Below are 14,919 nucleotides of genomic sequence, written 5' to 3' on the forward strand. Positions count from 1 at the left end.
TTCAAGGTTCATCCATCATGTAGCTTGTATCAGAACCTCATTCCTTCTTACGGCTGAATAACATTCCATTGTACGTTCTAAACCACATTTTGTTTATCCATTCATCTGTTCATGGACACTTGGGTTGTCTCCAGCTTTTGGTTATTATAAATTATGCTGCAATGACCATTTGTGTACAAGTATCTGTTTGAGTCCCTCTTTTCAACTCTTTCACGTGGAATTGCTGGGTCATACGGTAATTTTATGCTTTATTTTTTGAAGAACTGCCAAACTGTTCTCTACAAAGGCTGCACCATTTCATAGTCCCACCAGCAATGCATGAGGGTTCAAATTTCTCCATATCCTTGGCCTCCACGCTCTTTTGATCTTGTCCCTTTCCTTATCCTCAGGGAGTTTACTTCACTGAACTATCTTCAATTTCATTCAGTTTTAAACTGTCCAATTCTTTTGGCTACTTTCCTGCATGTAAATAAGGTAGAGTGCCTCCTCTCTTAGAAAGGAGCCCTCGTGCCTCCGTGACCCTCCCTCCACTTGTCTGCCTCCCAGTCACTCCTCAGCTTGGAGGAAAGGGTCCCCCACCTCCCGAACAGTCACCCACTCTCTTCCCCGCCAGCCCCAGTGAAGCTCCACTGTCACCTGCAGGCCCTGCTGGGGTGTTTGACCTTGTGGACTGTTTCACTTCTCTTGACACTTTCCCCCTCATTGGTTTCTAGACAGCTTCTCATGCCGGTTCTCCCCCCAGCTCCCCGAGTGTTCTTCTCAGCTGCTATTGCCAGGTGCCTGCCTGCCTTCTCCAAACAACTGAAACCTTGGTGTTCCCTGGGGTGCCGTCCTTGGCCGCCTTCTTTTCCCTTTTTAAATGCCTCTCTCATTCTCACCCCTCCCTATGACTGCTCATCACTCTCCTGTCTCTGTCTCTGGGCCTCACTCCTCCCCGGAGCTAGAGATATCCACTTAGATGTCCTACATGCCCCCAAGTTTAACGTGCCCCAAACTGTGCTCATTATGTTTCTTTTAAAACTCACTGCTCACAAACATCCTGGTTAATGGCACCACTTTGCAACTAACCCGTCAGAAAACCTGGCAGTCGTCACCTCTGCCTCCTCCCTCTCCCACCCTGAGCCTTGAGCTCCGTCCTGGGGCTCAGGCAGGGAACTGAGACAGGACATGTCTTCACCCTCCAATGGCCAACGATCCACTACATTCTTTTGACCAGCATCCCCAGACTTTCTATCTCTTGCTCTCCATCCCCAGTGGAACGGTTACATCAGCTTTCCTGCCTCCCGTCTCCTTGTCTTCCAAGCCACACTCTACAATGCCACCAGACGGATCTCTCAAAAACACAAATCTCATCATGGTGCTCCCCACTCAGTATCCTTCAGTGCTTTCCTAGTGCCTCTCAGGCACACAGACTGTTACGCCACGGTGCTCGGAGTTCTCAAGATAAATCATGCTTTCTCATGTTCCCATGCCTTTGTATCTGATCTCCCTTCTGCCCAGAATCTTCTGTGCTTCCTTCAAATGGTTCTCACACCTACAATGGCTTCCGGTGGCTTCATTAAAGTAAAATAATGCTTGTAATAATGAGCATTATTTTACTTTAATAGTCTGTTATTTATTTTAGTAAGTGTTAGAAAAAGCTGTGACAATGAAGGAAACAAGTGAATTAGCCAAAGCAGCACCAAGGACCTGGCTATCTTATAATGGCTTATAACCTCTCATTTCAAATGAATGATTTTAAACAACCATTTGAGATTTTTGGTTTATAGGAATCTATCTCAATCAAAAAATCCAAAAGGTTCTTTCCTGATAAGTTTTGCTTTCAGTTCTTTGGACTATTTTCTTATTGTTAGCATTACTCATTTGCTTTTTCACTCTTTGATAAATTTTTGTGGGCTGAACGTGTGAATGAAAAATATTGCCTGCCATATCAGTACACAAAGGATGCTGCAGCCACCCCCCACGGTGAGCCCTGAGGAGACTCAGGATGGAAAAGAAGAGGACACTGGTCCTAGACAGCTAAGGTCATGTCCAGAGAATGATTTCAGTGACCCCAGACTCTTGCATCTTCCCACACATAGAAAAGTGCTAAATTCCTCAATTTGAGATGTCTGGTTTTCTTTAATTAATAGTAATCTTTTGATGTTCCCACTACCCGGGTCTTTGTTGCAAAAACTCCTATATAACCTGCTTCCTCCTCTACCTCTTTGGAGCAATCTCTTAAAGTGATCTGAGAGGCCACCTCCTGGCCTTGAAGTCCTCTGAATAAAACAGAACTCTCAAGTTTTAGGTTGTACAACTTGTTTTCAGTTGACAAAAGGAAGGACACAGCCGAGTATGAGTTGCCACGTCCCCTGCTCATTTTGCTACAAAACATTTTAAGCATTTCAGAAGCCTTCAATTATTAAGAAATATCAGGTGTCAAAGCACCTTGAATATCTTCAGTACTTGGTATTATAATTATAATACACTGATAAAGTAATAAAAGTTACTTCTAATTTGTGGGATTTTTTAACTGGTCTAATTCAGAGCTGGCTTTACCGTGAAGCTAATGAAACTGAAATTTTGCCTTAGCAATTTTAGATTCATAGTTTTGTATTTTTGTTCCCAAGGAGGGCTCTTAGGATTGCAGAATCTTTAGCTCCACCGCCCACAAACCTGGATTTGTCCCGGGTCTAATTAGAAGTATCCATCTGGAATCACTACGGTTGAAGTCCATCCAGCCATGACTTAGGACACAGGCTCGGGGCTGCTCGGACTGGCCTCCCCACTTTCCTACTCCATCTGAGGAGGTGTTACTTGGCAATCTATAGCAGTAAAACATTTTATTATATTTACTATGTCAGTGGCCTCAGAAAAGTTAGCAATAAGCCGTTTGAACGGAAATGCAGTCTTGGCATTTCAAGTGAACAGCTTAAACAACCAGTTGTACATTTCAGAGTAAAATGCTATCCTTATTCACGTGGTTTGGGGAAAATGAGGAGATAATGGAGCAAAATTAATTTGTCACCGTGAGTTGCAGATTATTTTGTCATGATACTCTAAGAAACAAATCATCTCAGTGATGCATATTGTTCTAGAAAGAGAATCCCTGCTGTCGCTCACTTGTAAGTTGGAGGAGTCTGAGCAGCATGAATTATGTGACGCTGATTGAACGGTAGCTCTCCATGTCCATCTTCTTCGTACACATTCTGAGTGTGTGTGCGAAGGTAAAGACAGAAATGAAGTGACAGTGGAGCCACGGGCACACTGTCTCTGTGATCTGCGTTAGGGTCCAGTCTGAGTGGCAAAGCTGCTCCGATGGACTTAACTCTCAAATACAGCCCTGTCAGTAGAGACGGCTTTACAGTCAGCCTTCAGAGTTTAACAGAATAAACCGTATCCTAAACGTTCTGTGTGAGGAAAGTGGAGATGCTTCTGAATGAGGTTAGTCAAAAGGGTCTTAAAAACTCAAGCTCTTAGGACAGTAAAATTCCTAAAGTCCCTTTGACTCTTGAAAACCAGGCAACCTACTTCTCCGGCAAAGTGCCAACTTCTTATCACCTAGTTGTGGAAATTCAACAGTGTACGTACAACATCTCAAGGAGCGTGTTGTGCATCAAAAGCTTACTTCATGAGGGGTCAGTTCAAGGTAACCCTTGATTCTTAAAGCAGGAGCCTGAGGAATATCCTGCTGGTATAACTCAACGTTCACTTCATAGAAATCCTAGAAAGGCGAACTGCAGGACTATACACTGAGCATGAGTTAATCAGCAGAAAAGAAACTGGGAGTCATGGCTCTCACTCCGGCCCTTCACCACAGCCTAAGACATCTGGCTGCTGGAAGACAGTGGGAAAATAGCTACCACAGCATGGTGTCTGCGGGGAAGAGAGAGAGTACGGACAGCGCTGCAATCACTGCCTCCTCCAGAAGGGACCCCACTGCTCCCGCGGGCCAGTCAGCCCTCTGAAGCACTCAGTTAATGAGGCAGGGAGCGAACACTGTCACTGGCCATGAACGGAGTGTCAGCAGAACAGCAGCAGAGCCCCAGACACGTGCTGTGGGCACTGGATCACTGGCGCAGGAGTGGGGACGGAGCCTGGGCCTCCCCTCTTGACAGTTCTTTCAGTTTGTCATTGTGGTTCACTCAGAGGCTCAAAAGAGATTTGTCAGAAGAAAACTTGATGGAGACAACGGTCATGTGTCAGTGTGCCCACACAGAGAAAAGGAGGTTCTCCAAAGATCACCAGCTTAATCCAGCTGCCCCTCGTACGACAGGGACATGGGACACCACCCCTGCACTTTGGACAAATCTCGCTCAGTGGCCTGCCATCTTCCAAGGGAACGTGCCACTGGAAAGCCACCTCTGAGTCCGGCTGCTACAACAACGGAATATCCAGTAAGGCACTGGGAGACCAGACCATGAAGGCAGACACTCTCCTGCAGGTCAGCCCCTCTGACGGTGGACATATCAGGCAGCAGTGTCAGTGTCTTAGTCAGCTTAGGCTGCTGTAACGAGACACCATGGGTTAGATGGCTTAATCAACAGAAATTTATTTCTCACAGTCTGGAGTCCAAAATGGCAGCACCAACACGGTCAGGCTCTCGGCAAGGGCCCTCTTCCCGGCTTGCAGATGGCTGCCCTCTCGCTGTATCCTCAGAGAGAAAGAGCCAGCTCTCTGGCCCCTTCTTTCCAGGGCACTAATCCCATCATGAGGGCTCCGGACTCATCTAAACCTAATTATCTATCTCCCCAAGGCCCCACCTCCAAATCCCGTCACACTGGGAGTGAGGGCTTGTACATGTGAATTTGGGAGTGGGGGACACAAACATTCCACCCACAGCAGCCATGAGACTAAGCTCCCACGTCATTGGCAACTATGCTACCCTTTCTGAACCTGGCCTTTTCTACGGTGATTTAGGGGATGCTCACATCCCTGCCTGGCTCCCATCAAATGGCAGAGCAAAGCCTCTCCTGAGGACATTAAAGGATGTGGTGGTCCTTATTCTCAGTCTTTGTCCCTTGAAGATGTGCCTGAAAGGTGTGGGGATGGCCCGTAGTCTTCCCGTCTGATGAACCTGGTGAGTGACTGCTGACTGCTTCAGGTTCACTGCCAGGAAGACCCATGGAGGTGAAACACTGAAGGCCTCTCAAGCATGATGGAAGAGGTAGGTTAACACAGTAGAGGATCCTGCCCCTTGGTCCTCATGAAAACCACGGCAGCTCCTTGTCCTATCAGCCTGAGCCTGGTCAGTGGTTCCCTCCTTGCCCTCGACCTCCTTCAATGCGAAGAGGATAGACCACAAGAATTTCAAAGCAGGAGGAAGATCTGGATCACGTTCAGAGAATAATTCAAGGCAGACTCTTTCCCTGACTCAATTACTTTTCTATGAGAATGGAGAAACGCTAGACCATGCCTACAAAACTCCAGTCCCCTGGGGATTCATGTGTCAGGTTCAGAGCTGGAGAAGCAAGACAGTGCACCTTTCCTCCCTTGAAGGACTACTGAGTGACATGCTTTGAGGGGACTGTGTTCCCTTCTGCCTCTCAGTGTCACTGGTGCGTGAGTGATGTCATCCCTGGGGAAAAGGGCTTGCTCCTGGGCCAAGCTCAGGGCTGGCCAGTTCCATGGCAGTATCTGGATGGCCCAAGTCTGGGACATCTGCCCCAGAGGAGTCTGAGCAAAAGCTCAATCTGAAAAATGATTTTGGGCAGCTGGGATTCTGGCCAAGAGACCTTTTAGCTAAGTCTTTTTTTTGTTGTTGTTGTTAACCTTTCACAATATTATTTAAATTTAATTTTAGAAGTGAGTTACTCAACTGCAATGACACAAATGGATGCTATACCATTAAACCCAAATAAAATATATTCCAGCTCATCAGTCTTCCACTGTCCAACCTGGGCAATACTGACCCCCACCCCCTACCAAACTGTATTATAAAAATTTTCAAACATAAAAGTTGTGAGAGTGTTATAGTGAACACCCGTATCCCCACCACCTAGACTCTACAACTACCGTTTCCCATACTTTATTGTATGTCTGTCCATCTACTCAACTGTCAATCCATATTTTGGTGCATTTCAAAGTAAGCTTCATACATCCATTTATTTCTCCCATAAATACTTCAGTTTGCATGCCATTAAGTGTTTTCTATTTTTTATAGTTCCTTCCCTTTGAGGTAAAGTTGGTTATGTAATGCTCAAAGCTGAATCGTTTGCATGTATCTGTGCATATGCAGTGACCAATGCATATACCTGTAACCCAAACCCTCATCAAGATACAAAATACTACCATCGCCCAAAGTTCTCTCATGCCCCGTCCCAGTCTTCCCCACTTCCACCTATCCAGAGATAAGCACTGCTCTGATTTTTTCCTACCATTGGTGCATTTTCCTGTTCTCATCCTTGCTCTAAATGGAACTGCTATGGTCTGAATGTTTGTATCCCCTCAAAATTCGTAAGTTGAAATCTAACCCCCCAGGGGGTCTTTAAGGTATTAGTAATGGTTTTAGGAGGTGGGCCTTTGAGAGGCGAGAAGGTCAGGAGGGCAGAACCCTCATGAATGAGGTAACAGTGCCTTTATAAAAGAGAAGCCAGAGAGCTCCCTCATCCCTTCCTCTACGTGAGGACACAGAGCAGCGATGGCTGTGTAGGACGTGGGCCCTCACCAGGTGCCCAGCCTGCTAGTGCCGTCATCGTAGACTCCCTGCCTGCAGAATCGTGAGATGTAAGTGTTGACAAGCCACCCAGTTTATGGTATCCTTGTTACAGCGGCCTGCGTGGACCAAGACAACCTTCAGAATGAACTCCTTTGTGTAAGTCCTGTTTCACGCAGCTGCCTTGGGGCCACCTGACTGCTGTGCGTGTCAGGGGCGCACTTTCCTGTATTGCCGGGCGGTCTCCGCTGTGTGACTGGACCACAGTTTGGATATTCATTCTCCTATTGATGGACACTTAGGCTTCCAGTTTGGGAGTCTCACACATAAAGCTACCAAGAATAATTTCATACACATCTCTGGTGGACATATGTTTCCATTTCCCCTGGGTAAATACTCAGGAACGAAGCCGCCGGATCAGGGGTAGATGTCTGAGTGTTTATTTTACACTCCCACCCGCGACGTAGGACAGTCTGGTTGCTCTGCAGACTCATGAACATTTGGAATCAATCCTGCCAATTATAGCTGTTCTGGTGGGTGTGAAGTGATTGAAGCTATTATTTTGGCAAATTTTCCAAATTAACAAAAAATACATATGCAGAGGGAACAGACTGAAGGAAATACTGGTTGAAGGAGATCTAGAGATTGGAATGTATATTAGGAAAGTTCACTCATCCAAACCCAGCTTGGGAGAATAAGAAATGACTAAAGGGGTGTGGAAGAAGCAGCCAAAGACGTTGTTCAGTTTATCGTTGTCTCGATTATACTGGAATATTAGGAAAGTCAAGTTAATGCTTAGAAAACTGCAGACTTCCTTGGAGAGGAGAGAGGAACTCTGTGTTTCCCTACAGAGCTGGTCTGGCGTGGACCACGTGGACCCCAGTTTGGTTCCTCGTGGTCAAAGCTCTTTGAACACAATCCCAGCAGAGCTGGCCCAGCCTAGAAAATGGAGTCAGGAACTACCTGCACAACTGAGAGGGGCCCCCTGCTCCTCCCTCCTTCCTTCCTTCCTTCCCTCCAGTACCAACCCTGGACCAGAGGGAGGGGATTCACATTTTGGGAGCATCAACATTGGACCAGCACCCACCCTGAGCACCGTGCACGCACGGTCCTTTAATCCTCACAGCACCACTCCACCAAGCTAGGCACTGACAGCCTCACGCGACACATGTGACACCAAGACTCAGACAATCGTGGTCCTTTGCCTGGGGTCACACAGCCTAAGTCCTGTGCTCCTCCCACTCGACTTTGCTCAGCACCCAGCAAGAAAACTGAAGGAGGCTTAACTGACAGCTCAGGCGGTGCTGAGGCCAGTGGCAGACGGTGCTGCGAGCCTCTCAGCCAGATCTGTCCCCCCTTTTCCTTTCTTTCCTTTTTCTGCTTCCTAGTGTGTCTGTGTTGAAGGTAGGGCTGTGCCGTCTTTCAGAAGACGCAGATGAAGACAGCCTCGGCCCTCCTCTCTGCAGCTGTGACCGTCTGTCCGGGGCTTGGGGTTTGCTCTTGCAGGAAGGAATCGTTAGCGTGCCCACCCGCTCTGTTTCCCCGGGGCTGGTGTGATCAGCGCTTGACGTGGAGGGCACGCAGACAGCCTCACCGATCCCTCCTCCCCCCTCAAGGCCTCTGCCCACTGGGGGGAAGCGAGGTGACTGTGTGCACTGTGTTTCTCTAGACCGAGTTACCTGTTCCTGAAAAGCATTAGCTTGCTCCTCAAATCCTGCTGTTCGGAAGTAATTGACGACATCCATCACGGCCCAGTCTGCGGGATCGGGTGGTCTCCCATTCTCCAGGGAACTGCAAAACACCAACCAAGAAGCGGTCTGCATTTTTGTCTCTGAGCAATGGGGACTTGCTATGTGGTCTGATGGAATGGGGGTGACCTGATCAAGCTCACATTTTGAAAAAGAGAATACTGGAGAGGAGCCAGAGGCAAAGAAGGGACCAAGCGAGAGATCGTGGTGGCTGAGACCATGACGGAGAGGAGAGAAGTGCGTGTATTTAAAAAGACTCTAACCAATAGAATCAGCATGACTTAGTGGTGGACTAGACATGAGGACAAAGGAGATGGAAGTGTCCCAGAACTGGATGGATGGGAGTAATTGAAGTTAGATGGTGCCCCAGGTTTAGCTGGACACGCTGAATTTGGGGTACCACCTATTTCCAAGTTGAAATGTAATGTGGCACACGAGTCTGGAGCTCAAAGCAGGCAAGTGGGCTAGATGCACACATTCGGGAGCCAGAAGCGTTTAGATGGCATTTGATACCTCTGGAGGGGACGAGAAGAGAACCGGGTCTAGCGCGAAGCTTGTGAAGGTTCAACATGTAATGGAAATTGCTAAGGTCCATGCTACTTTTAATGGGAATGTAACTGCCCGGACTTTGGGGATTCCTGAAGGTCTTCAAACATCCAAAAGTCAAGGGTCGAGCTGTGCCTGTGCCTCACCCCCAGGATAATGTTTTGCTCATAGTAGAAACTTAAAATATTTGACTAAAAAAACAAACATCTGTCCTAGTTCAAGAAAAGGGAGTCTCACTAATCAATGGCACATGTGATCAATTACTTACAACACAGCACTTAATTTAAAACCATTCAGAGCCAGTGCTCACTAGTTAGAGATGTTTTCCCTTCTGGCCTAGACTGTGAATCTATAAACAGTGCCCCTGTGCACACGCACTAGTGCGCACGCCCACTCACACACACGCCCCCACGCCTTCCTACCATCGAACAGGCAATATACACGGGGAAGAACTGCTTTTCACCCTAACGCTGTCGCACTGTAACATATATTTTCAAATCAAAGCTAAATGTGTTTTTTAAAAATTATTCCACATGCTAGGGTTTTCCACTAACATAAGTGATCATACGCTGCCCTGGGGACTCTCTTTAAGGTACCATTTTCTTTCCCCCTCTTGCTTAGTTGCGCTCGAAAAATGTTTGGAAAGCAGTTCATTGTTCTAACAAATCTTTTAAGTTTTCTAATCAGCTTGCTTCTAGCAGTAAGCACAAGAGTCCCATCGGATACACTTTTAAGTGCCCCAGAAAACATCTGAATTCACTCTCCCTGTGGCTGACTTCAATTAGCTGCCTATCTTCATAAAGAATAGTTATCTAATTGTGATAACAAAGTATGCTACATAGTAATTTTAGGATGGGAGGCTTTCCTGATTCTTATTCTGCTGGGATATGACATCATCACTTCCACAGCTCTGAAATATTCCTGAGCACTAGCGAGGCAGTAGAGAACAAAAGACTTCGCAAAACCACTGGCAGCATACTACAGAGAACAAGAGAAATGAGCTCTCTTATACTGAGGGTGAGGGGATCCACGCGGAAGAAGCAAGGGGTGAGGAACCAATCAGCGCATGTAGTGCCTGATCCGCCTAAGTTTCAGCCTGATAGCCCAAAAGACAAAATAACTTAAAATCACAATGTGGGACCACACACCCTGAAGGAGGAACTGTCTGTCTCCATCTCTGTATCTCTCCAGAACCCAGCACAGGGCTGACTGGCGTACAGCTGGTGCACAGCCAAGATCCGTTACATTAACGGACTAACACCGGAGAGCACTTAGAGCCTATAGTACGCTTTTCGTATGTTACCTATTATCAGCCTCCCAGCTCCTTGTGAACTGGCTACTGTCAGCTGTTTTTAGGACACTAAGGCTCAAAAAGGTTAAGAAACTCAGTCCAAATCACACAGTATAGAAAGCCAGGATCGATTCTGCATATGCTTGCCTCCCAGTCTATGCTTTTCCACTCCGTACTCATTGATATAACAAATATTTACAAAAGCCTCTGGTCTTCTCAGCACTGTGCTAGAGGCAGGCTTACACGGATAGGAAGGCATGGTTCCTGCTCTCGAGGGGCTGGCAATCCCGTGAGGGGAGCAGACACGGGACATGGAAACAGCATGCTCTAGATATGAGGACTGAGGGCTGAACCGGTGCTGCTGAGGATGTGTGCTTTGGTGGACCCAGATAGTTCTGCCTGACTAGGATGCTTGAAGGTTTTTAACGTAATTTTGAAAGGCATCGATTGCTTCAAACACAGCCTAGGCTCTGCCCTGAGAGGGGATGGCTTACAGAAGCAGACATGTGCAGACACACGCTGTCACTTCTAGGTTGTTTATGTTAAAGAACGATGGATGGTTTTGGGGGGCCCGTCCTGTGGTTCCAGCAACAGAGAAACCTGGAGATGATCCGAGGCAACATGATGGTGGGGGTTGGGGAGGCCAGAGTGCCGAGGCCAGACGAGGTTATGAGGACATTTCAGGGGACGGACTTAAGCGTCAGCTTTCCCCACTGGGAAAGCCATATGTCACCTCGAGGACTGTTATTTGTGGCCAAACTGAGACACTTTGTTCCCTTTTAAATGGATCATTCCTTCCAAATCTTTCCTTTTAACTTGTGCATGTCAAATTCCAAAAGGAATTTAAATGGTGCTGTTTAAAACCCCTCCCAGATGGTAGTTCCAGTTGTGGCTGTTAATTTTGCACTGATGAAATGAGATGGCAGATAAAAAAGTTCCATTATCATTTGATATTTATTATTCATTATCATCATAGCAAAATATTTCCCAGAATATGATTTATAAAGATGATAAATTCATGAACATTTTTCCAGGTATAGACTCTTAAAATATATATATATATTAATATATATATAAAATACATATATATATAAATAGATAGATAGGTATTTTTCCTTATTACAAAAAACTAGCAAGAAATGAAGGGGCAGAATTTGTCTCCAATCCCATCACTTAATCAAACCAATGCTTCCATTTAACACAGTCACCTTTTAGTCCCTGTGCATATGGTTAGGTACATCGCGTATTGATAAAAATTATATCATGCGTGAATAATTCACACTGGGAACTGACTATCCCCTAATTAAACAGTCACCTCACTTTTAGAGAGAGCTAAAGAGACCCAATCATCGAGGACGGAAATGCAATAAATAACAAATTTGGCAGACACATGCAGATTGAGACCTTATTATGAACATGTTCATGTTGGCACACTATCATTTTAAGTGCTGGCAGCAAAAATCTTCCTTTTCCCTTTCAGTATTTGTGGAGGCAGGTGAAAAATTGTTGAAACTCTTTCTCGGGATTTAGCCTGTGTATATTTTATGGTACTTATGATATTAGAGTCTGAGGGTTGATCAGACCAAAAGGAAACTCTGAATAAACACAGTCCATATGTGATTTCAACCCCACCTTATACTTCCTAACTGTATCTCTGTTTTAAAGCTCAGAGCACAAGTTACCTCATACTCGCTGACCTATTATGGAGGTATATTTATCATGCTCCTCCTTTTATAAACCTAATTCTCAATGTCACTTATGTTTCCACTCAGAAATACACTCCAACTTTGTCCTGCCTTGATCTTTATAATTTATTTTCAAAATTAAATTAACCTACTCTTTACCCATATCTTAAAACAGCCTTTGGCTAAAAGCAATATAATTCTGATTGTAATAAATTAGCATTAACATTGACCTCTCTGCCTATGACACAGCTAAGCAGGAAGCAATCAAATGAGCTTTCATTTCATCTCCATTCTTTTCTCCCTCTCCCTTCATCCTAATAAGCAGGGATCTGGCTAAAAAAAGAAAGGCTGATTCAAAGTTTCTTGAAAGGACATTCTTCATTTTTTAACATCCAGATAAATAAGAGTTGTCTGCACTTAGCTGCAGCATATTCAAGCAACGAAAGGCCTGAAAAAGCAAATAATTCTCCTGTATATTCCAAATTCTTTAGCTTGGCACCCAGGGATTTGATTCAAACATAACTTTCCAGGCTTCTTTCCAATTTCAAGTTTGTACTGAAATCCAGTTGGTCAACATCCTGGACTTATATCCACATATCCGCAGCTTTGGTTATGCTACTCAAAGCGCTGTCTGTTCAACTGCCAAGGATGCGAACCCCACTCATTTTTAAAAGGTACTGGTTAAATATCCCTTTCCTAATATCCTTAATCAACCTTCTATTCCAATCATTGATTCATTGTAACTTGCCTACAGTGAGCAGGGACTTGATAGCCTTGGGAACTTGTAGTCTAGTGAAGAGGAAAATCTCAAGTCAGCTGCGTGATGAAGACGATCGTATGTGTTCCTTGCTTTATTCCAAACAGCCATTAAGGAGCAGGAGGACGAGAGGAATGGAGGGAGCAGGGCAGGGGGAGTCAGGCTGTGCTAGGTGGAGCCCTGAATCAGCAGCAACACCAGAGTCAGTCCTGGGAGCAGATGGGTCATCTTCCTGTATCTTTTCTCTCCTCTGTGAGCGGCATCTTCCCACAAGCTCACGGCTTTCCTCTGAGATCTCATGGCACTCTGTCCCGGGTGCATCTCTGCTGGGGATGTCTCCCGAACTCCCTACCCCATCTTTCTGAAAACAAAGGATCCTATGACTGCCTCTTTTCCCACCTGTTCTTAACTTTCTGGTACAAATAAAGACCTCTGAAGCAGTGTAAACTCCTCTCAAGAGGCCTTGATGGATTTCTGGTTTTTCCTTCACTATCAAATACAATTCATGCCAACATTCATGTTAAACACAAACATATGAACATTTCATACCCCAAACATTAACACCAAAGACAACTGCACACAGACTACTGGAAGAGCCTTCCCTCCATGCTCTGAGCCACGGCACAGGGGTCCCTCTTCCAAAGGACTTAGTGTGGCTCTAATGCTGGGACAAACTCGGGTTTCCTTCTGTAGGGGTATCAGTAGCACGCCGGAATCTATGCAGAAGACAGCAACCCTTCCTAATGCAGAAAAGATACATCCTGCATGCTTGTGAGTGCTGCTGGCTTTGATTGGAACTCCTTTTGTTTTCACGCTTAAAATATAATGATACGCTTAGCTGACTCTACAGTTTTATGCATTTTACTCTGTTGAAATGTCTGCTTCTTTAAGGCAGTTATTTGCAATGGACAAAATGGTACCAATCAAAAAAGTGGACCGGCTCAATTCTTTCATTTAGTTTAAAGGATCATCAAACATTTATCATAAGACCCTATGACAAGAAAGAATTGCATTTCCCTACCCCCAAAATTCATATGTTAATGCCCTTACCCCTGAATCTGACTGTATTTGGGGCTGGGGCTTTTCGGAGATAGTGCAATTAAGGTCACAATGGTGGGGTCCTAACCCAATAGGATTGGTGGCCTTATAAGATCTGCATGCATGTGCAGGAGGTAAGTCCATGTGGGGACGTAGTGAGAAGGTGACCATCCACAACCCAGGAGGAGAGCTCTCTCCAGAAACTGACTCAGCCAGAATCCTGATCACAGGCTTCCCAGCCTCCAGAACTCTGAGAAATAAAGTTCTATTGTTTAAGCCTCCCAGTCCATGGTATTAAGTTAGGGCAGCCCAGCAGACTAACACGCCATATAACAGGATGAGCAAACAGCCATGAAATACTGACAAATGGATTTTAGCTTCACTAGGAAAAATAAAACTGTACCAGTTACAAGTATTGCCATTAACTACCATACATCATCTGTATTCAAGAATCCATATGCATAGCACTCTGACTTACCCCACCAAACATATCCGCACAAGGGTTATGACATCAGATCCTGATTAGAAAGGTCATTTTTCAGGTTTGAATTAGTGGCTCAGTTTACCCCACTCCCTTCCCCTCCTCTCCTTATCTATCTCCTTCCCTCCCTCCCTCCTTCCTTCTTTCCCTCCTTACTAACAATCTGTTAAGAGACACCTGGTATTTAGCCACTTAAAATGTCTTGGGAGTTTGATTTTATTTTCCTATGCTTTTGGTATAGTGGCATCTTACATCACAATCACCCCCTGTTCCAGACTGCTGTTCCCTGCAAAGAACAGCATCCCGGGAACCATCACTCACAGTGTCCGGGTAGAATCGGGCGCCGTGGCTGTGGGGTCTGGGAAAGGCGGATGAAACAGATGAGAGGGGCATAATGGGGAGAGAGTACCCAGGAACTGCCTAGCAAGCTGGATACAATGTCATCATCGCTTTCAAAGGACACACATCTAAGGACTGCTGATTATTTGTTTGACAACACAGAAGGACAGGAGTAGGAGAAAATGAACAAAAGCTGAAGCCAGTGACCAGACACACAGTCACTTCTAACAGTTTCCTCTTCCTCCTTCCCTAAGGAGCCCAGCAGGACTTCCAGGCAAATAACCAAATATCCTCGGAGGTTATTCATTTAACCCTAAATGTGCCTGCTCCCCTTAGACACCTGACTGATGTGTGGGTTACTATGCATGTAAACATTCTTGGCTTTGTTTTTAATGAG

The 14,919-nt window shown here is 45.6% G+C and overlaps 1 protein-coding gene across 2 annotated transcripts in view; it reads right to left on the reverse strand.

The window, feature by feature from the left end:
* SAMD13 (sterile alpha motif domain containing 13) overlaps positions 1-14,919 on the reverse strand; it is a 40,556-nt gene that overhangs the window by 8,202 nt on the left and 17,435 nt on the right. For both annotated transcript variants that reach the window (XM_010987152.3, XM_031465480.2), the window contains exon 3: positions 8,317-8,428. In XM_010987152.3, coding sequence (XP_010985454.1) covers positions 8,317-8,428 — 112 coding nt within the window. The remainder of the gene's footprint in view (positions 1-8,316; positions 8,429-14,919) is intronic.

This window comes from Camelus dromedarius, chromosome 14, assembly GCF_036321535.1.
Source record: "Camelus dromedarius isolate mCamDro1 chromosome 14, mCamDro1.pat, whole genome shotgun sequence".
Classification (NCBI taxonomy): domain Eukaryota; kingdom Metazoa; phylum Chordata; class Mammalia; order Artiodactyla; family Camelidae; genus Camelus; species Camelus dromedarius.